Raw genomic sequence first — 22,622 nt, 5'->3', positions numbered from 1 at the left:
TTCAAGTTACTAAACTTTTTCAGTTATTATTGTGATTTTTTTCAAAATTTATGAACTTTTTTCCAATTTGCGTAGATTTTTTATCAAAATCCATGAACTTTTAAAAATCGTGATCTACTGTCAAAATCCGGTGAGTATTTTTTTAGATTCCTGAATATTTTTAAAAATTGGTGAAGTTTTTTCGAGTTCATGAACGTTTTCGTGAAAATCCTTGAACTTTTTTTATAAGTGATGAACTTTTTTAAAAAGCGATGAACATTTTTCAAATTTGTGAACTTCTTTAAATCGGGGTCAGCCCATGTGGTGTGCACAGAGCGAGCTCCACTCACTACTTGGCGTGGGCTTGTCCGGTTGTGTCCTAGGCTCCACTCGCTGCAACGACAATTTTCATTTTCCCGTTCATTCATTTTTCCTCCTTCTTGAACTTAATTATTCTTTTTAAAGCCTTTAAATACTGTTTCAAATACTAAAAAAAGTTTTTGTGTTCAAATATTGTTTACAATTTTATAAAATGGTCTGGAATTTAAAAAATATTCCTGTTTCCAAAAAAATTGTTCAGAAATTTAAGAAATGTTTGTGTTTCAAAAAAGTCGATATTTTACTAAAAAAAGTGTGTGGTATGCAATTTGTTTTCACCATCAGTTGTTGGGAATTTGATAACAATTTTTAAAAGTGTTAAGCCTAGAAAATTTTCATACACAATTAAAATTCCAAAATTGTTGACAAATCTCAAGAAATGGTTAGCATATAAGAATATGTTCATGTTGATAGATAATGACGGAAATTACAACTAACCGAGGAAAAATTGCATGCTCACGGATGCACACGTCCTGCCTAGTCTAACGCACTCCTCTCAACTGATGGTTTTTTTGGACTAAACATAAATGACACTAATTTCTTGCAATAGCTCCGCACGGACATATGCGGCTTCCATGCACGGACATATGCGGCTTCCATGCAAGATTTGAACAAATTCTGATACCATTTCCATGTTGCGACATGTTCGGTCATTTATTAGCTTTTTTACCGAACTCCAGAAAATGTAAAACAATTCAAAAGCCGAAACAACTTGACATGATACCTTAAATTCATCATACAAGCCACAGGAAAAAGGGGTCATTAAAGTGTTGGGGAACGTTGTAGTTTCAAAAAAAATTCTACGCACACGCAAGATCATGGTGATGCATAGCAACAAGAGGGGAGAGTGTTGTCCACGTACCCTCGTAGACCAAAAGCGGAAGCGTTAGCACAATGCGGTTGATGTAGTCGTACGTCTTCACGACCCGACCGATCAAGTACCAAACGCACGGCACCTCCGAGTTCAGCACACGTTCAGCCCGATGACGTCTCTCGAACTCCGATCCAGCCGAGTGTTGAGGGAGAGTTTCGTCAGCACGACGGCGTGGTGACGATGATGATGTTCTACCGACGCAGGGCTTCGCCTAAGCACCGCTACAGTATTATCAAGATGGACTATGATGGAGGGGGGCACCGCACACGGCTAAAAGATCAAACGATCAATTGTTGTATCTCTAGGGTGCTCCCCTGCCCCCGTATATAAAGGAGCAAGGGGGGTGCGGCCGGCCAGGAGAGAGGGCGCGCCAGGAGGAGTCCTACTCCCACCGGAAGTAGGACTCCCCCCTCCCCCTTTTCTAGTTGAATTAGGACTTGGGGGGAGGGGAAAGAGGAGGGAGAGAGGAAGGAAGGGGGGTGCCGCTCCCTCTCCTTGTCCTATTCGGACTAGGGGGAGGGGCATGCGGCCCAGCCCTGGCCGCCTCTCCTCTTCTCCGTAAAGGCCCACCGAGGCCCATTAACCTCCCGGGGGTTCCCGTAACCTCCCGGTACTCCGGTAAAATCCTGATTTCACCCGGAACACTTCCGATATCCAAACATAGGTTTCCAATATATCAATCTTCATGTCTCGACCATTTCGAGACTCCTCGTCATGTCCGTGATCACATCCGGGACTCCGAACAACCTTTGGTACATCAAAACATATAAACTCATAATATAACTGTCATCGAAACGTTAAGCGTGCGGACCCTACGGGTTCAAGAACAATGTAGACATGACGAGACACGTCTCCGGTCAATAACCAATAGCGTAACCTGGATGCTCATATTGGCTCCCACATATTCTACGAAGATCTTAATCGGTCAGACCGCATAACAACATACGTTGTTCCCTTTGTCATCGGTATGTTACTTGCCCGAGATTCGATCGTCGGTATCTCAATACCTAGTTTCAATCTCGTTACCGGCAAGTCTCTTTACTCGTTTCGTGATACATCATCCCACAACTAACTCATTAGTTGCAATGCTTGCAAGGCTTATAGTGATGTGCATTACCGAGTGGGCCCAGAGATACCTCTCCGACAATCGGAGTGACAAATCCTAATCTCGAAATACGCCAACCCAACAAGTATCTTCGGAGACACCTGTAGAGCACCTTTATAATCACCCAGTTACGTTGTGACGTTTGGTGGCACACAAAGTGTTCCTCCGGTAAACGGGAGTTGCATAATCTCATAGTCATAGGAACATGTATAAGTCATGAAGAAAGCAATAGCAACAAACTAAACGATCAAGTGCTAAGCTAACGAAATGGGTCAAGTCAATCATATCATTCTCCTAATGATGTGATCCCATTAATCAAATGACAACTCGTGTCTATGGTTAGGAAACATAACCATCTTTGATCAACGAGCTAGTCAAGTAGAGGCATACTAGTGACACTCTGTTTGTCTATGTATTCACACATGTATTATGTTTCCAGTTAATACAATCTAGCATGAATAATAAACATTTATCATGATATACGAAAATAAATAATAACTTTATTATTGCCTCTAGGGCATATTTCCATCATAAAGGATGTTAAAAAATGTGCTCTCAGACGGAGCCTTCTGGCCTACCAGGACACCCTACGTGAACATGGTGTTTTTTTCTATGTAAATACAAAAAATATTCAGGGAAGTTAAAAAATGATTTCAAATTTTCGTTCAATTTTTTCTATTTTAAACTCCCTATTTGTTCGTACTTTTCGAAAAATGTTTAGAAAATATTCGTGTTCAAAATTTGCATGCTATTTTTAAAAATGTTCATGTTTTTCATATGTAGGCAATTTTGAAAGACACAAACATTTATTTGAAATTTCTATAGAATCTTTTAAAATGCAAATATTTGTATTTTCTGAATAAAATTTGAAAAGGCAAACGTTTTCGAAATTTTGGACAAATTTTTATAAGGGCGAGCATTTTTTTAAAGAAAAGAGAGAAACGAAAAAGAAAAAAAGAAACAAAAAATAATTAAGAAAAGAAAACAGGGAAAAAGACCGGTTCGCCAAAGTAAACCAATCGCTGAGGTATAGTTCTACTAGTCCGCATTTCTGTAGTTAGACATTGAAGCTTATCAGCTCAAGTGCCTAGCGACGAGCGGTCAGTAGTGTGAGTTACATAGTTCGATCTCTCGCACTGTCATTCTTTTTCGATAAAATCTTCGATGTTTCCGTGTGCGACAATAGTCTGACCTAGTTGGACGGCCTCCTACGCGTGGCGCCGTCTATATGACTCTTCTCCCCAAACGGCGAAACCTATTTGCCGCGTATGAGCATCAAACTATCGCAGCTTCGCTGAAGCGAAACGAGCGACCGACGCGATACGGGTTGACCCACTTCGAGCGAGCAACCGGTTTTGGAAACCTTTTAGAAGTTCTCTGACTTTTTTACTGTTTTATTTTCTGTTACATTTTTTCCCGCTTCTCTTCATGTTTTTTTTCTGCTTATTACTTCTTCTTTTTCATCTGTTTTTAACCTAATTATTTTTCTTTTTTGTTTTCCATAAATCAATTTTTTCAAAAAATGTTTGAAATTCCAAATTTTGTTTGTGTTTTCCAAATTTATTCATGTTAACAAAAAGTTTGGAATTCCAAATTCCAATAAAAGTTCAGAATTCTAATTGTGTTCATTTTCCTAATAATGTTCTTGTTAAAAAAAAGTTCATTGTATTGAAAAAAAATGTTTACCGTGTATAAATACATGTTCATTGTCTACAGAAATTTTGTTCAGCGTGAATTTCAAAAAAGTTCATCATATATTTAAAAAATGTTCGGTGTGTATTTGAATAAAGTTCACCGTATACTAAGAAAATGTTCAGTGTGTATTTTTTTCTTTTTAAAAAATTGTTAGATTCCAAAATTTGTTCACAATTTTAAAAATTGTTCACATTTAAGAAAAGAATATTCGAATTGTTTTATGATTTCGAAACATTGTTCGCATTTTCATGAAATTTTGTTTCCAAGAAATATTTAAAAGGTAAAAAAAGAAACGAAATTGCCACTTTATTTAGTACTTTAAGTTTAGCGCTGCCTTCAAGCCATCCATAGCTGGTGCAGTCGGACACTCATACCTCGTCGGTTCGACCAGCTACTGCCTAACGGCGCGGTCCGCCAGGCCGTTACGCCACGTCACCTATTTTGGGTTCCACCTATCGGAAACGCCCCCAACACTGCAAAGCGAGCGATCAGTGCTATTTGCAAAAAGTTTACTGAATGCACGGTGATTTTTGCAAATGATTAAGAACCATGTGGTTTTCTTGAAGAAGCCCGAAATATGGAGGTTTTATGCAATTAACTCAATTCTAGCAGATCTATGCATTGCACCGCAGATTGCGGTATTTGCATAGACCGAATAAATCCTCATGTTTGAAGAAGTGTCTTCCATGGTTACCGCAGCAATACAAACGTTTGCAGAATACAAGGATCACAGTTATGCCATTTGCCCTGCGTTTAAGTAGGGTTTCTTTTGAGATGATGTATGATTGTAGATTCTCCTGAATATCTAAGTAATGGCATGAAAGGCTGAACAATACAATGACGTTTTTGGCTCTAAAATATATTACTCCCTTCGATCCAAGATAAGTGTCTCAATGTTGTAATCAGGAATTTCCAGATCAGATCCAGCCGATCAACTTAACCGAGAAATGTAGCTCCGAAAAGAACAGCAAGTGGTTTCCAAAATAAACTTGCATGCTTACATTTCATCTCCAGTGTATTTCGGTTCAGACAGGCCAGACTCCACATAGCCAACAGTCCATGAAGCAGAGCAGCTTCTGCTACCTCACTAACTGATACCTGCTCTCTCTTGCAGCTTCAGGGGAGTCTATGCTGCCCAGCCAGCCATCGGCGATGTAGCGGTAAGCCGCCTCCGTCAAGTGGACGACATCCCAGAACAGACGAGCAGCCGGTTTCTCACATACATTGGCACCTTCGTCGCCGCAGACAAGTGTCCCGGGCCCTCCGCAACAGCTGGTAAGAACGTCTTCTTCAAACCCTGCAGAATGACAACCATCAGCCTTGACCTGCTGCAACTGCAAGCAGCCTGCAGACAACAGCTCTGAAAGTGCTTACCATACTTGCGAGGTGACTCAACCATGTCCATGATGGGGCCGAAGAGGTCGGCGTAGACGATCATGGCGTCCGGGTGCCTGCCCCGGAGCTTCTCCAGGGCCTCCTGCAGCAGCAGGTTGTGGTGCATCCCTAGCTTGTTATAATCTTCCCGGCAGCCGGTGGTGGAGTTGTATTCTGCCGGGTTGTCTTTGGCGAGGTAGCTGCTGAACTGCGGCGTGCACCCTGAGGGGATTGTCCCGGGGACGACGAAACTCGTCGCCCCGTGCTTGATCAGCCTCTGTCACCATTGCCATAGCTGGATCAATACCATGTTAAACTGCCCCTGTTCCGAAGGTGAAATGCAGGTTGACGACCTGAGGTAGGTACCTCGATTGCCATTGAGATGGCCCTGATCACATCTGGAACGAACGCCGTGATCTCTTGCAGGCTCTTGGTGGGGAAGGAGAAGTGGTAGTCGTTGACCCCGAATTCGCCCACGAAGAAGAGGGATCTGCCGAAGAATGCTTTGCACTCTGCACCGGAAGAAAAATGTCACTCTGCAGGCAGCGCGGCTAGCTGAATAAACATTTGCGTCGATTGACTTGAGAAGTAGTAGTACCAACCTTGGGTGGTGCGGCAGAGGGAAGGCTTGAGAGCCTGGAACCACTGCAGCTGGACGCCCAGGCTGGTGTTGAGAGGGAACTTGTTGCCGGGATCGGACCCGTCGTGGAAGAAAGCGGCGTCGATAGCGGTGGCGCCCCCGACGGCGAAGTTGGCGCCTCTGCGGAAGCTCCCGTTGTGCGCCAGGGACGGCGGGACGAGCGGCAGGCCCAGGCGTTGAGCTGCGAAGCAGACCAGTTGAGTTGACCACCTCAGATCAGGAGAGTTTGTTCAGTGCGTATGTGTACCGAAGAAGTCGATGATGAGGCGGCCGTCGGAGTTGCGGCCGGTGGGGCGGCCGAAGAAGGTGGAGCCGTAGGGTGGGCGCGTCACAACGTTGAAGACGGAGTTGGCGGCGAAGACGACGGGGTTGTTGCCGGTGTCGGCGTAGGAGTCGCCGAAGCTGAAGATGGAGTCGTAGCGCCTGGCGGAGAGGCCTGCGGGGGAGGAAGAAGGGATCAGCGCCCATGCCCATCCCAGGTCCGCGACCAAGAGGAACAGCAAAACGGCGCTCGGCAGCTTGCGCATCTTGGTGGCCATGGCCTGACGACACCTCGCCGCGGCCTACGATTCAGCGGGGAGCAGCTCCCGCAGCTGGAGGCTGCCTCAAATTTCTCCCATCAAAATCAGAGCAAGTAAGCGTTGTTGTCCACGAGTTACCAAAAATGGATTTCCCCTCAATTTATATTTATATTATAAAGCAACCATTACAACTAAGAGCCGTACAAACAAACGGCACCATCACACACAGCAAACACCCAAGGCAAGATATAAAGGTGTTAGGCACTGACACATCATCCCATGGATCAACAATCAAACTAAAAAAATCGCTTGAAACCGACAGAGACCTCCACCATAAGCAACCATAATAAAGAGATGAGCCGGACAACAACGAAGCCGTGACTCCAAAGCGGCGCCTCCAAAAAGGGTATGACTATAGATAGCCGCCACCGCTCGATCCCGAAGATCAGGTTTTCACGCGGAACAAGACGACACGAGTGGAACACCACGACAGAGTCTTCAGGAAGGATGCGACGTCAACGGCCGCCACCACCGTCGGTCGGTCAAAGGACAGGGCAAGTGGTGTACCCCGGCGCTCACACCCCGCCGTCGCACCCTACCATAGTCAACCCCCCGCAACCACGCCACCCGCGTGCCATGGTTGCCAGCCCGCACCTGAGACGCGCGAATAATATTACCACTACCAACACGGGATTTTTTTGTATGAAAGATGGTAGGTTCTTTAGCAGGAGCATCAGAATTTTCCATGATATTGTTATCGCTCATATTGGCGATAACTTCCCCAATTTCAGACATAACGACAAGCAAGCAAACTAGCACACGAGCAAACAAGAGGCAAATTGAGAGGGGGGATAGGGAGAGAGAGAAGGCGAATAAAATGGCAAGGATGAATTGGGGGGAGAGGAAAACGAGAGGCAAATGGCAAATAATGTAATGCGAGAGATAGGGATTGTGATGGGTACTTGGTATGTTGACTTTTTGCGTAGACTCCCCGGCAACGGCGCCAGAAATCCTTCTTGCTACGTCTTGAGCTTGCGTTGGTTTTCCCCGAAGAGGAAGGGATGATGCAGCAGAGTAGCGTAAGTATTTCCCTCAGTTTTTGAGAACCAAGATATCAATCCAGTAGGAGCCCACGCTCAAGTCCCTCGTACCTGCACAAAGCGATAGCTACTCGCAACCAACGCGATTAGGGGTTGTCAAGCTCTTCACGGTCACTTACGAGAGTGAGATCTGATCGATATAATATTTTTGGTATAAAGATGCAAAGTAAAAAGCAAAGGCAAAGTAAAAAAGCAAAGCAAGATTAAAGTAATGGAGATTGATATGATGAGAATAGACCCGGGGGCCATAGGTTTCACTAGTGGCTTCTCTCAAGAGCATGAGTATTCTACGGTGGGTGAACAAATTACTGTTGAGCAATTGACAGAATTGAGCATAGTTATGAGTATATCTAGGCATGATCATGTATATAGGCATCACGTCCGTGACAAGTAGATCGAAACGATTCTGCATCTACTACTATTACTCCACTCATCGACCGCTATCCAACATGCATCTAAAGTATTAAGTTAAAAACAGAGTAACACCTTAAGTAAGATGACATGATGTAGAGAGATAAATTCATGCAATATGAAATAAACCCCATCTTGTTATCCTCGATGGCAACGATACAATACGTGCCTTGCTGCCCCTTCTGTCACTGGGTAAGGACACCGCAAGATCGAACCCAAAGCTAAGCACTTCTCCCATGGCAAGAACTACCAATCTAGTTGGCCAAACCAAACAGATAATTCGAAGAGACTTGCAAAGATAACCAATCATACATAAAAGAATTCAGAGAATATTCAAGTATTATTCATAGATAGACTTGATCATAAACCCACAATTCATCGATCTCAACAAACACATCGCAAAAAGAAGATTACATCGAATAGATCTCCACAAAAGAGGGGGATAACTTTGTATTGAGATTCAAAGAGAGAGAAGAAGCCATCTAGCTACTAACTATGGACCCGAAGGTCTGAGGTAAACTACTCACACTTCATCGGAGAGGCTATGATGATGTAGAAGCCCTTCGTGATGACGGCCCTCTTCCGGCGGAGTTCCGGAACAGGCCCCAAGATGGGATCTCATGGATACAGAAAGTTGCGGCGGTGGAATTAGGTTTTTGGCTCCTGTTCTAATCGTTTGGGGGTACGTGTGTATATATAGGAGGAAGAGGTACGCCGGAGGAATAACGAGGGGCCCACGAGGCAGGGGGCGCGCCCTAGGGGGGCGCCCCCCACCCTCGTGACCGCCTCTTTTGTTCCTTGGAGCAGGGTCCAAGTCTCCTAGATCACGTTCGGTGAGAAAATCACGTTCCCGAAGATTTTATTCCGTTTGGACTCCGTTTGATATTCCGTTTATCCGAAACACTGAAATAGGCAAAAAAAACAATTCTGGGCTGGGCCTCTGGTTAATAGGTTAGTCCCAAAAATAATATAAACGTGGAAAATAAAGCCCAATATAATCCAAAACAGTAGATAATATAGCATGGAGCAATCAAAAATTATAGATACGTTGGAGACGTATCACAAGCATATAAGTTTTATTACTCCACATAAGCAAAATTCTTCTCATGAATAATAGTGGGAGCAAACTTAACAAAATAATTATCATGTGAGGCATAATCCAATTGAAAACTAAAATCATGATGACAAGTTTCATGGATATCATTTTTCTTTATAGCATACAAGTCATCACAATAATCATCATAGATAGCAACTTTGTTCTCATTATCAATTGGAACCTCTTCTGGAATAGTGGATTCATCACAAAATAAAGTCATGGCCTCTCCAAATCCACTTTCATCAATATAATCATCATAAATAGGAGGCATGCTTTCATCATAATAAATTTGCTCATCAAAACTTAGGGGACAAAAAATATCATCTTCATCAAACATAGCTTCCCCAAGTTTGTGGCTTTGCATATCATTAGCGTCATGGATATTCAAGGAATTCATACTAACAACATTGCAATCATGCTTATCATTCAACTATTTAGTGCCGAACATTCTAATGCATTCTGTTTCTAACACTTTGGCACAATTTTTCTTTCCATCGTACTCATGAAAGATATTAAAAAGATGAAGCGTATGAGGCAAACTTAATTCCATTATTTTTTTTGTTTTCTTTTATAGACTAAACTAGTGATAAAACATGAAACTAAAAGATTCGATTGCAATATCTAAAGATATACCTTCAAGCGCTAATCTCCCCGGCAACGGCGCCAGAAAAGAGCTTGATGTCTACTACACAACCTTCTTCTTGTAGACGTTGTTGGGCCTCCAAGTGCAGAGGTTTGTAGGACAGTAGCAAATTTCCCTCAAGTAGATGACCTAAGGTTTATCAATCCGTAGGAGGCGTAGGATGAAGATGGTCTCTCTCAAGCAACCCTGCAACCAAATAATAAAGAGTCGCTTGTGTCCCCAACACACCCAATACAATGGTAAATTGTATAGGTGCACTAGTTCGGCAAAGAGATGATGATACAAGTGGTATATGGATAATAGATAAAGGTTTTTGTAATCTGAAAATATAAAAACAGCAAGGTAACTAATGATAAAAGTGAGCGTAAACGGTATTGCAATGCTGGGAAACAAGGCCTAGGGTTCATACTTTCACTAGTGCAAGTCCTCTCAACAATAATAACATAATTGGATCACATAACTATCCCTCAACATGCAACAAATAGTCACTACAAAGTCACTAATAGCGGAGAACAAACGAAGAGATTATGGTAGGGTACGAAACCACCTCAAAGTTATTCGTTCGGATCGATCTATTCAAGAGTTCGTACTAGAATAACACCTTAAGACACAAATCAACCAAAACCCTAATGTCACCTAGATACTCCAATGTCACCTCAAGTATCCGTGGGTATGATTATACGATATGCATCACACAATCTCAGATTCATCTATTCAAACCAACACAAAGTACTTCAAAGAATGCCCCAAAGTTTCTACCGGAGAGTCAAGACGAAAACGTGTGCCAACCCCTATGCATAGGTTCATGGGCGGAACCCGCAAGTTGATCACCAAAACATACATCAAGTGGATCAACAGAATACCCCATTGTCACCATGGGTATCCCACGCAAGACATACATCAAGTGTTTTCAAATCCTTAAAGACTCAATCCGATAAGATAACTTCAAAGGGAAAACTCAATCCATTACAAGAGAGTAGAGGGGGAGAAACATCATAAGATCCAACTATAATAGCAAAGCTCGTGATACATTAAGATCGTGCCACCTCAAGAACACGAGAGAGAGAGAGAGATCAAACACATAGCTACTGGTACATACCCTCAGCCCCGAGGGAGAACTACTCCCTCCTCGTCATGGAGAGCACCGGGATGATGAAGATAGCCACCGGAGAGGGATTCCCCCTCCGGCAGGGTGCCGGAACGGGTCTAGATTGGTTTTCGGTGGCTACGGAGGCTTCTGGCGGCGGGACTCCCAATCTATTCTGCTCCCTGAAGTTTTTAGGGTATATGGGTATATATGGGAGGAAGAAGTACGTCAGTGGACCTCCGGGCTGTCCACGAGGCAGGGGGCGCGCCCCCCACCCTCGTGTGCAACCCGGGACTCTCCTGGTCCAATTCTGATACTCTGTGGGCTTCTTCTGGTCAAAAAATAAGTTTCGTGAAGTTTCAGGTTAATTGGACTCCGTTTGATTTTCCTTTTTTGCGATACTCTAAAATAAGGGGAAAAGCAGAAACTGGCACTGGGCTCTAGGTTAATAGGTTAGTCCCAAAAATCATATAAAATAGTATATAAATGCATATAAAACATCCAAGGTTGATAATATAATAGCATGGAACAATCAAAAATTATAAATACGCTGGAGGCGTATCAGTCCTCCTGCATCGCACACCGTCGTCCTAAAGCCGAGAAGGAGGGCCAACCGGACACCTGGCCACGTACGCGCCACCTCCACCTCAACCACGCCACCAGCCCTGCCGCCCTATGCACAACAGCGCTTGCCGCCCGCGGCCCCTGCTTGTCCCAGCCCTCGCCGCCAGATGAGCCGTCAGCGTCAGATCCTGGACGGATTTGACCGAGGCCAACCCACGTGAACCGCCAGCCACCATGGCGCCTGACGCGTCGACGACACAGACGCGCCTACACATCGTCGTCGTGATGCCCAGTGCCCGCACCACGCTCGGCCTAGGGGAAGACGGCCCATGTCTGTCTCACCGCGTGAGAGGACGAAAAATACCCCGCCGCCACCGGTGCCCACCGGGCATCGCCCAAGCACACCCTCTGGCAGCGGCGAGGGAGGTGGAGGGAGGGGAGGGGGATGGACGGTGGAGGGATTTAGGGTTTCCTCCCCGACACCGCACGGGGGCGACGCGGGAGGGAGGGCGGCTGAGTTCCTAGAGCTAAACAACTGAGTTTTTCCTGGTCGACAAGTTTATTTACCATAGGGATCGCAGTTTTGCCCATGGGTATGGGTACCCGCGTGTACCCTACCCAAAAACAAACGGCATGGCAAGACTTGAAGAGATTTTGTACCCATGGATAATGGGTATCCGTACCCGCAAAATATAAGGGTAAGACATGGGTATGAACTTGTGCCCATGGGTAATCAAATGGATACCCAGAAAATAATAAATAATAAAAATAGTTCGTATGTGGGTCAACATACAACTCCTATGGCCCAACCCTAAATCTTGTATTCCCGAAACCGTTCATAGCTCATTGGCCCGCAATCACCTGCTCGCCACTCCTCCTACGACCTATGTGACTCCCCAAAAAGATGAAATATCGACACTTCTCTCTTAGATTCCTCTCCAACGATCAAACTATCTCCACGAACCGTTGCGCATACTTCATTGATGCCTCCCACATGAGGAGGATGTGTATGTGCTATACTACTTGCCCATCATCACTTGATTTTTAAACTCATTTCTCTGCCTTTTAAAAATTTAAATGTTATACATTTTACCCATTGGGTAGCCATTGGGTATAGGATACCCGATGGGTATGGGTAGGGGTGTTAGAGTATCTCCAAGAAACGCGCTAAATAAGTCGTGCGCTGAAAAAAGGGCTATATGACGCTCGTGCTGTCGAAAGTAGCGCTCCAACAGTCGCGCTATAATCCCACGCGCGGTAAAAAGGCGCCAGCGCGCTGGGTATTTGGTGTGCCTGCTCACGCGCGCTGGACAAGCAAATCGTGCACGCGAATCTCACCAACCGACGGATCTAAAACCTCCAGGCGCTGGCGCCTCCACCGGCACCTTCCCTCATTCGCTCCGGTGACCCATCGGCGCTTCGCCCGCCTATCCCCAGCGCGCCGCCGCTTCCCCTGCTTCTCCCGGTGGCCACCGCTGCTTCCTTCACCTTCTCTCCTCACCACCGCCCCTCGAGCGCATCGTTCCTCTAATGAACAGCGCCCGACGGCCGTTTGCAGCTCAGCGCCCACAAGGTATTTGACAAAACACTTGCAAGGTATATTTTGCTTCTAACTTTATATTTGTAGATGAATTTTGTGCATATTGTTTGTAGTTTCAAATTAGTTTTAATTTAAGTTTGGAGATGAGTTCGTCCTACGATTCTTCCGATGAAGAATTTGATCTTCAAGAGGAAGAGGACGTCGCGATGATCCTAGCTATGCACGTCAATAAAAAGCTGAAGCACGGTGACTCGGTTTTCGGTCGTCAGAAATTATGGAGGGAAAGGATCGATGCCCACAACAGATTGATGAGGAACTATTTTGTGGAGAATCTCACATACCTCGAGTCCTGCTTTCGGCGCCGTTTTAGGATGCACATCGAGTTGTTCAAACACATTGCGGAGAAACTGGCGAGCCATGATCGGGTTTTTCAGCAAAGGAGCAATGCCACCGGAGAACTCAGACATCGCACCTTCCAAAAGGTGACCGCCGCTTTGCGTATGTTGGCATACGGTATGCCGGCCGATCTAGTTGATGACCACTTGGTCATGGGTGAGAGTCAAGCCATCATGTGTGTCAAGCGCTTCGGAATTGGAATTGTGCAAGTGTTTGATCCGGAATATTTGAGAGCTCTCAATGTTGAAGACACCGCAAGGCTTTTGGAGGTCAACAAAGCTCACGGATTCTCAAGTATGCTTGGGTCAACAGATTACATGCATGGAAGTTGGAAGAACTGTCCTACGGCATGGCATGGACAATTTCACGACCAAAAAAATGGTTCCACTATAATCTTTGAAGCGGTGGCTGATCATGAGACTTGGATTTGACATGTTTTTTTCGGAATGCCTGGATCTTGCAACAACATCAAGGTTCTTCAACGGTCACCACTCATGAATAGGATTGCAAATGGTGAAACTCCACCGGTGGAGTTTGTAGCAAATGGCCACACATACAATTGTGGCTGCTATCTTGCGAATGGCATCTACCCAAGGTGGCAAACACTTGTGAAGCCGTTGAAGGCACTGCAAGGTAAGAAAAAACTTGATTTCCACAATGCTCAAGCGACGGCTAGGAAAGATGTGGAGAGAGCTTTTGGAATTTTGCAATCCCAATTTGCTATCGTGAGAGGGCCGGCTAGATTTTGGGATCAAAAGATCCTTCGGTACATCATGAACGCTTGTGTGATCATGCATAACAATGATCATCGAGAATGAGCGTGGGCAAGATTTAGACTATTCTCAGTATGAGTTGATGGGACATCTCGTGCGAGTGCGGAGGAGGGCTCCGAGGGTGGCCCGCTTTGTTGCCTTATATCATGCCATTCGACGTGTCGAAACACATGATGAGCTTCAAAAGGATCTAGTCGATGGGTGGTGGTCATGGGATGAGCAACAAAACTAGTTTGATGTTGTACGCTTGTTGTATTTGTTGACTATTTCTTGTATTGTTTATGAACTATTTGTTGTATTGAAGATAAACTATTTGTTTGAGTTGTAATAATAATTGAACTATTTATTGTTGATTTATTTTGTGTGTTTGATCTTCTTGGTTCTATGTTTGAGTGGAAAATGTTGCTTGTGCTGGGCGTGCGCACTGGAATTTAGCACGCCTGCTGAGCTACCTGCGTTTCTGTGGGTATGGGTTTGGGTTGAAGGAGATTATACCCGCCAATACCCTAACCATTGCCATCCCTAATTTACCCATCAGTGCATTCAAGTCTCAAGATTTGGCAGTCACTGTTCTATTGCTCAGATAAGGAGTAGCTTCCACCAAAGTGTTTACAGATCAGATATTGGTTCAATTGCTTGCAGAAAAGCAGTGAGCAGGTGCTGCATAATAAGCAAACAATTTCCGTAGTTCCACATGGCAAGGTGTTACAATTTCGTAACATGTAAATCATCATAAGACAAAAGAATCATGCAGCGCCGTCAAGACACAGAACTATCCGTGCTCCTACCCTTGCAAAGACGAAAAAAAATGATACTTCAGAGAACTCCATCAGGAGGCTGCAGATGAGCTTTCTGCCTTGTTCCGAGCTTCCCCCACCGGCGTCGAGGCCTCCGTCGAAGCCCGCGTCCCACTGTCGTTCCTGCCGACCTCTTCGATCATCTTCACCATGTCCTTCATCTTCGGCCGTCGCTCTGGGTTCCTCGAGACGCATGCCATGGCGATCTGTAGCATCTCCACCATCTCCTCCTCGATGTTAGGGTACCTCATCAGCTCGCCGTCAAACACCTCGGCGGTCCACTCCTCCCGGACAACGGACTGCACCCACCTGACAAGGTGGACAACCTCGTTGCCGCCGCCAGTTATCTGAACAGGTGACTTGCCAGTGAGGAGCTCGAGCACAAAGACACCGAAGCTGTAGACATCAGAGCACTGCGTTGATTTCCTTGTGTCGGTGATCTCAGGTGCACAGTATCCCAGAGAACGGGACCTTGCGGTTATCGGGTTCATCAGTGGCGCCAAGCCAACGTCAGAGATGCAGCCATATTGCTGGCTGTTGAGGAACACATTTGACGCCTTGATGTTGCCATGAACAAATTTCCCATTGTTCTCAGTGTGGATGTGGGCGATCCCTCTTGCTGCGCCCAGGGCTATCCTTACTCTAGTCTCCCAATCCAATGGTGTTCTGTCCAGACCCCGCTTCCCTGCAAAGAGAAAACAATTGGCAGAATTATGAGATGTACGTCATATTCAAGTTTGGATATCAATAAAATGCAAATGGCTCATCTTGTAAAGGCATCTCATGTCAAATTATCGGAATTACTACTGCCACGAGCTCACACCAGAATTAATGCTTGTGGCCGATGTCTAGTATTAATTTGTTGTCCATCACGATACTGATGCATCTAACGGTGGTCCTCCTCTGGTCCCGATTCTGATAGGGAAATGGGGGATGGGTTATGGCAGTGAACACCAACGCTAGCAATTTCAGATGTTTCACCAATGAACAAGACAAGATTAACTTTCTAGCTAGTGACAAAGCTCCAACGCTATTTGTTGCATTAATCTTCCAAAACATTTCCCCCATTTACAGTTTTCTTGTGCATGACCCCATCTTCAGTTTCATTTCTTGCAAATATTCTCAGCGTGCCACTACTAACATGTAAAGTATGCATCACTCAAAATGTCAAATTTGTATTCCAGGAATCTGGTAATGGTAGAAGTGCTTCAACAGTAAGTGATGTGATTACACTACATGATTGGGTGTAAGGGAACAGATCATATTGCTACTATATTGCCCATACACCAAACATGTCATGTGAACTAGAATTAAACTGGTTGCTCACGGTTTGAATACACATGCAAATATTACAAGTCCAATGCAGATAAGCATGATATGGACACTTTAAGAATACCAAGCGGCTAGATAGAGGAAGAAAATAATTTTAATCTAAAAATAATAATGCAAGATTGAGAAGTATAACCAAATTAAGTATGCTACTCTTGAGTATAATAAGGTCAACCTTTTAGAGAAGGAAACCAGTCCCAAGTATTCAAGCAAGACAACAGATGTATTTGGAGCAATACAGTCAAAACTGAGGAAGCGCAAACAAGTGAAATTTGTATGCAATGTGAAATTTGTATTTCAAGACTCCGGTGACAGTAATGAAATGCTTTAACAACAAGATGCCGTGATTATCATACATGATTTGGTGTAATGAAACAGATCCTAGTGCTACTATATTGGCCTTGACATGACTACTCCAGCATACACCAAACATGCCATGTGAACGAGAATTAAACTGGTTGCTCATGGTCTGAATACGCGTGCACATATTAAAAGTCCATGCAGCTCAGCATGATATGGACACTTCAAGAACACCAAGCGGCTAGATCTAAGAATATGAGAATTTTAATCTAAAAGGAATAATCCAAGACTAAGTATAAACAAATTGAATATGCTACTCTTGAGTATGGTAACTTCAACCTTTTAGTGAAGGAAACTAGTCACAAGTAAAGTTTCAAAAAAGAAAGAAAGGAAAACTAGTCACAAGTAGACTATTCAAGCAAGACAAAAGATATAATCTGAGAAATACAGTCTAAACTGAGTAGGAGCAAAGATGAGTTGTTTCCACAAAAGTCCTGCTCAGGTGAAACTTAAATAAAAAATAGGGCACAACCATAACACATGACAGTAGCCATTAGCAACAGCAAGAACAAGGACCTGCAGTACATCTGTTAGCCTTTCTATAACACTCGCTATCTTGCCCAGGGGACAATGGCAATCTTCTCAGTGCCATTCCCATTTTATCGGATGCCCCCAACGAGGACCACTCTCATTATCATCACCGTTACCACAGTTCTAACAAACAATGCCATTTATCATACAGCTACAAATTGCAAATTCATTAGCCACACTGTAGTGCTGAAGAAGAAACTGTGAAAGTGACATGGAGAAGGGAGAGCAAGAAGCATACCGTGAAGCATGTTGGATACACTTCCCCTGCTGTAGTAGTCGTACACGAGCAGCTTCTCGTCCTTGGAGTAGTAGTACGCCCGGAGCTCCGCCACATTGTCGTGCCGGATCCGCCCAATGAGCTCCATCTGCTGCTCGAACTCGCGCCGCCCGGCGCTGACCTCCTTGAGCCTCTTCACCACCACGGTGGTGGCGTCCTCCAGCAGCGCCCGGTACGCCGTGCCGAACGCTCCCTTCCCGAGAACCTCGGCGGAGGCGTGGAGAAGGTCCTCCAGGTCGAACGCCAGTGACGGGCCCTCGAAGAACACCAGCCGGTTGCCGTCCCCGGCCCTGCCGGTCACCGCCTTGGACTCCGGCGACTCCCTCCCCTTCTTGTCCCCGCCCTTCCCGGACCCCGCCCGGCTCCCCTCCTCGCCGCCCCGCCTGCTGCAGAAGGCTATCAGCAGCACCGCGACGACCGCGAACAGCATGACGCACCCGCCGACGATAATGGCAAGAACGACCGCCTCGCTGAGCCGGCCCCGTTTCTTGGCGGGCGCGCCGGCCGCCGGCGGGGCGAGCGACGGTGGCGGGACCGCCGGCGACACCGGCGCCGGCCGCGTCATGCTGTTCCCGGCGAAGGAGGCGTCCGAGAACCTGAGCAGGGAGCCGGGCACGGGGCCGTCGAGGTGGTTGTTGGAGAGGTTGAGGAACTGCAGCGCCGGGAGGCCGAGGTCGGGGACGCGGCCGGAGAGCGAGTTGTTGGAGAGGTTGAGCGCGACGAGCTGGGTGAGGTTGGAGAGCGCGCCGGGCAGGGCCCCGTCGAAGGCGTTGAAGGAGAGGTCGAGCACCTGCAGCCTCTTGAGCCCCGCGAGGCCGGGCGGCAGGGCGCCGGAGAAGGCGTTGCGCTGGAGGTGGAGGCCCGCGAGGCCCGGGAGCGCGAGCAGGTCGTCCGGGAAGGCGCCGGAGAGGTCGTTGGCGCGGAGGCTGAGCACCCGGAGCGCGGTGAGGCGGGCGAGCGTGCGGCGCGGCACGGGGCCCGAGAGGGCGAGCCCCGGCAGGCGCAGCTCGACGACGCGGGCGCCGTCGGCGCTGCAGGTGACGCCCGTCCAGTTGGCGCAGACGGGGCGGGCGGCGGCCCAGTTGATGCGCCCGCCGCCGCCCACCCCCGCGAGGAAGTCCAGCAGCGCCGCCCTGTCGGCCTCCGGCTCCGGCGCGCCCAGCGTGGCGCTCAGCAGCAGCAGCGCCGCCAGGGTGAGCAGCCGGGGCGGCATGGCGCCGCGCTCTCTCTCTCTCTCTCTCTCTCTCTCTCTCTCCCTTGGTGCGGGTTCTCTCTCTCTCTCTCTCTCTCTCCCTTGGTGCGGGTGGGGTGGTCTTCTTGGACGGAGCTGCGCTGCTCTGCTGCTACTTAGTTGGATCTGGGTAACGGAGGCGCGGAGTGGAAGGGAAGGTGGCTGCTTTGTGCTCGGCCTGGGGAAGCGTGGCTGCTGCTGTGGTGTGGGAGGCGGGGCGGGGCGAGAGGGTCTGGGGAGTTGGCGCTACGAGCCTACGACGGCGCGGCGGGAGCGAGTCGGTAGGGGGGTCGTGGACTCGTGGAGCTTGTGCTGGATTTGTGGGGGCTGCATGTGCGGCGGAGTGGCGGGGTGATGGGCGGGGGGGCGTGGCGAGGCGCTCTGGGCTTGCCGCGTCCGCCGCGCCGTGTGTGGTGTCGGTCAGATGGGCACCGCGCGGCGAGCGATTGGGCACCAGCACCAGACGGTCTTCCTGTGCGCAGTCACGGTAGGAAAACCTAGCCTAGCCTAGCCTAGCCGCCGGTTGAATCTTCTTGGTCCATGCTTCGATCTCGTCTAGTAGTAGTACGGTATTACTGCCGTTGGGATTTTGATAAGGTCAAATCAATCCGTTGGGATTCTTCTTCTTCTTCCGGGTGGGCACGGTGGTTGCACCGCATCGCCTATCCCTGGAAAGCAGTCACCGGACGATGCAAAAGATCGTTTCGAAGCACTTGGGTCGTGATTCGATCACGCTCCCTGCCATAAATATTCTTGTTCAAACGAAGCCGCATTACTATACTCGGTTAACCATGTGAGAATGATACGCTTTAATACATGCCCTAACATGTCTTTTTACAAAGTCAAAAGCCACCAAAAGCGCCGCCTTGGCCACGGCGAACAAGCCGAGAAAACTCGCTCTCCCGTGCCCAAGCACCACTGCCAAGGTTCACAAGCAGCAGTAGACACATCCACATCAACGAAACAAACAAAGGCTGCATGCATTTTTTTTTTTGAATGTTGAACAAAGGCTGCATGCATGGAGCGTGTGTGCGGTTCATGTTTGGAACTCAGACGGCGCGAAAACGAAAAGCGAGCCGGTTCCCATGGATCGATTCTGCACAAGGAAAAGAAAAGGAAGGAAGCAAGCGGGCACGATGATTGCGCCCAGCAGAAGCTGCCGCTTGGCCGCTCGCTTCGCTTTCGCCTTTCCTTTTTGTCAGATCACCCAGACAAGTTTGAACGTCCCAGGCCACCAGGAAGAAAGAGCTTCTGGGCCACTGTCATCAGAGCTCAATCATGTCAACGGGGGAATCGAACAAAAAGCTAGTACTAGTACCACCGGATTAATTAGCATGACCTAATTGCTTTTCGGCCTCAAACAAGAGAGACACGGCCTGGCAGCTCGCATGTACTTACACGTACACGGTGCACGTCCCGTCGGCCTTTACCATGTGATGATGATGGGTGCATCATTATCGTGGCTGATTGATGATCGGGGGTTGCTAATTTAATTGTCACTAGTATAGTTTGTCCGTAGGAGAAGCGATTAGGCCATCATTATGTGCACCAACCGCCGTCTGTTGGCGCGCTGGTGGCGGTGCCATGGGACATGGAGGACTTAGGCCAACTCCACCGCACAACCCTAAATCTATACCCATTTTGTTTGGATTTTATTTGTATGGGATAGAAATAGGGAGAACAAACGTCGGACAGAGGCCACACAAACTCGCTGCACGCAGCGCTACTACCTCATTTTTACCCCATACGTCGTGGTCGTGGGTGCACGTGATGGGCCAGGTACAGAAAAGGAGAGAGTGACATGTGGGGTCGAGGCGGACACAGACGGACGACGAGAACGCGAAGACGTCCGCTTTGGCCCCAAATCGAGAGCAACTTTAGTCTAGAAATGGGGCAAAAGCGGACATGGGCCGGACAAAACGTCCGTATGCTCCCGTGCGCTGGATCGTTTGATTTGTCCATTTTACTCCAAACGAACACAAACGGACGATTTAGGGTAGAAATGAGTCACGCGGTGGAGTTGGTCTTAGATTAGATTAGAGGCGTCGACGCATGCACGCACGTGCTGACGTGCGACATGAACCTGTAAACGGCAGCGATCGTAGGCATTTCTTCATGGACCGAAATGAAACATCGCCATTTATTAGGAGCTCCTTTCTGCGGGGAGGTTAATCAACACTTCAATAATTGCGGGGAGATTACAAACTTAGGTCATGTATAGTCGCTGATAGGAAGATCCTATCTTATGACATGCATGCCATTTGTATATCCCCGCCTCCCCTTCTCCTCCTCCCCTGTCGTCGTGGACAGCCGTCGTTGGGCTTGCCCGCTCGGCGGTAGGCGGCGGCGGGGGCTTCCCCGCGCACCCACCTAGGCTTCTGGTGAGTCCACCACCCTGCATCGGGCGCCGCCGCCCGCGTCGCCCCTGATGGCCGCTGAGACCGGCCCTCTGCGGCGGTCGTTGCCTCCGGTGTTGTCGCCCCGCGCACTCACGTGGGATGGCGCCGCCTGTCAGATCCGGCCGCCTCGGCCTTGGGATCGAAGCTAGATCCTCTGATCTGGCGGCTGGTGGGCCAGGGTTCGCCGGATCCGCTTGGACCTGGCCGTCGTGGCCTCGCCTCATCCTGCCCAGCTTGGTGTTTTCGCGATGTGGTGAATCCTGGAGGCGGCGGTGAGGGTCTTCCTCCATGTCTCGACAGAATGTGTGCGGTGGGTGGATGTCGGGGCGGCGGCCTCGGGCGGTGTGGACTGCTCCCTCTTGAGCACTGCATTGGTTTTTTCTTGAAAAGAAAAGGGTGATGCAGCAAAGTAGTGTAAGTATTTCCCTCAGTTTTTGAGAACCAAGGTATCAATCCAGTAGGAGGCCACACGCAAGTCCCTCGTACCTACACAAACAAATAAGAACCTCGCAACCAACGCGATAAAAGGGGTTGTCAATCCCTTCACGGTCACTTACGAGAATGAGATCTGATAGAGATGATAAGATAATATTTTTGATATTTTTATGATAAAGATTAAAAGTAAAGATTGCAAAACAAACGGTGCCAGAAAATAACTTGTTGATGGGAGATTAATATAATGAAGAATAGACCCCGGGGCCATAGGTTTCACCAGTGGCTTCTCTCAAGATAGCATAAGTGTTACAGTGGGTGAACAAATTACTGTCGAGCAATTGATAGAAAAGCGAATAATTATGAGAATATCTAGGCATCGCATCTGTGACAAGTAGACCGACTCCTGCCTGCATCTACTACTATTACTCCACACATCGACCGCTATCCCAGCATGGATCTAGAGTATTAAGTTCATAAGAATAGAGTAACGCATTAGGTAAGATGACATGATGTAGAGGGATAAACTCAAGCAATATGATATAAACCCCATCTTTTTATCCTCGCTGGCAACAATACAATACGTGGCGTTTCCCTTTCTGTCGAGCACCGCAAGATTGAAACCAAAGCTAACCACTTCTCCCATTGCAAGAAATATCAATCTAGTAGGCCAAACCAAACTGATAATTCGAAGAGACTTGCAAAAATAACCAATCATACATAAAAGATTCCAGAGAAGAATCAAATATTGTTCATAGCTAGACTTGATCATAAACCCACAATTCATCGGATCTTGACAAACACACCGCAAAAAGAATTACATCGAATAGATCTCTAAGAAGATCGAGGAGAACATTGTATTGAGATCCAAAGAGAGAGAAGAAGCCATCTAGCTAATAGCTATGGACCCGAAGGTCTGAAGTAAACTACTCACACATCATCAGAGGGGCCATAGAGTTGATGTAGAGGCCCTCCGTGATCGACGCCCCCTCTGGCGGAGCTCCGGAAAAGGCCCCAAGATGGGATCTCTTGGGTACAGAAGGTTGCGGCAGTGGAAATAGGGTTTCGTGGTGCTCCTGAATGTTTTTGG

At 47.3% G+C, this 22,622-nt stretch overlaps 2 protein-coding genes across 2 annotated transcripts; both read right to left on the bottom strand.

Annotated features, from left to right (window-relative positions):
* Positions 1-4,925: 4,925 nt before the first annotated feature.
* Positions 4,926-6,714, bottom strand: LOC125543372 (GDSL esterase/lipase At5g45910). Its single transcript, XM_048706697.2, has 5 exons — positions 6,293-6,714; positions 6,008-6,226; positions 5,772-5,917; positions 5,406-5,682; positions 4,926-5,328 (listed from the first exon to the last, which is right to left on the bottom strand). The coding sequence occupies exons 1-5, from the start codon at positions 6,582-6,584 to the stop codon at positions 5,111-5,113; spliced, it is 1,152 nt and encodes a 383-aa protein (XP_048562654.2). The 5' UTR covers positions 6,585-6,714; the 3' UTR covers positions 4,926-5,110.
* Positions 6,715-14,784: 8,070 nt separating this feature from the next.
* Positions 14,785-19,161, bottom strand: LOC125543373 (putative inactive receptor kinase At4g23740). The gene is made up of 2 exons (XM_048706698.2): positions 17,432-19,161; positions 14,785-15,658 (listed from the first exon to the last, which is right to left on the bottom strand). Exons 1-2 carry the CDS (start codon positions 18,681-18,683, stop codon positions 15,006-15,008), a joined length of 1,905 nt encoding a protein of 634 aa, XP_048562655.1. The 5' UTR covers positions 18,684-19,161; the 3' UTR covers positions 14,785-15,005.
* Between the last annotated feature and the right edge of the window lie 3,461 nt (positions 19,162-22,622).

Source organism: Triticum urartu, chromosome 3A (genome assembly GCF_056163025.1).
Source record: "Triticum urartu cultivar PI428250 chromosome 3A, HENAU_Tu73, whole genome shotgun sequence".
Taxonomy (NCBI): domain Eukaryota; kingdom Viridiplantae; phylum Streptophyta; class Magnoliopsida; order Poales; family Poaceae; genus Triticum; species Triticum urartu.
This window is presented reverse-complemented; position numbering and strand designations above follow the sequence as displayed.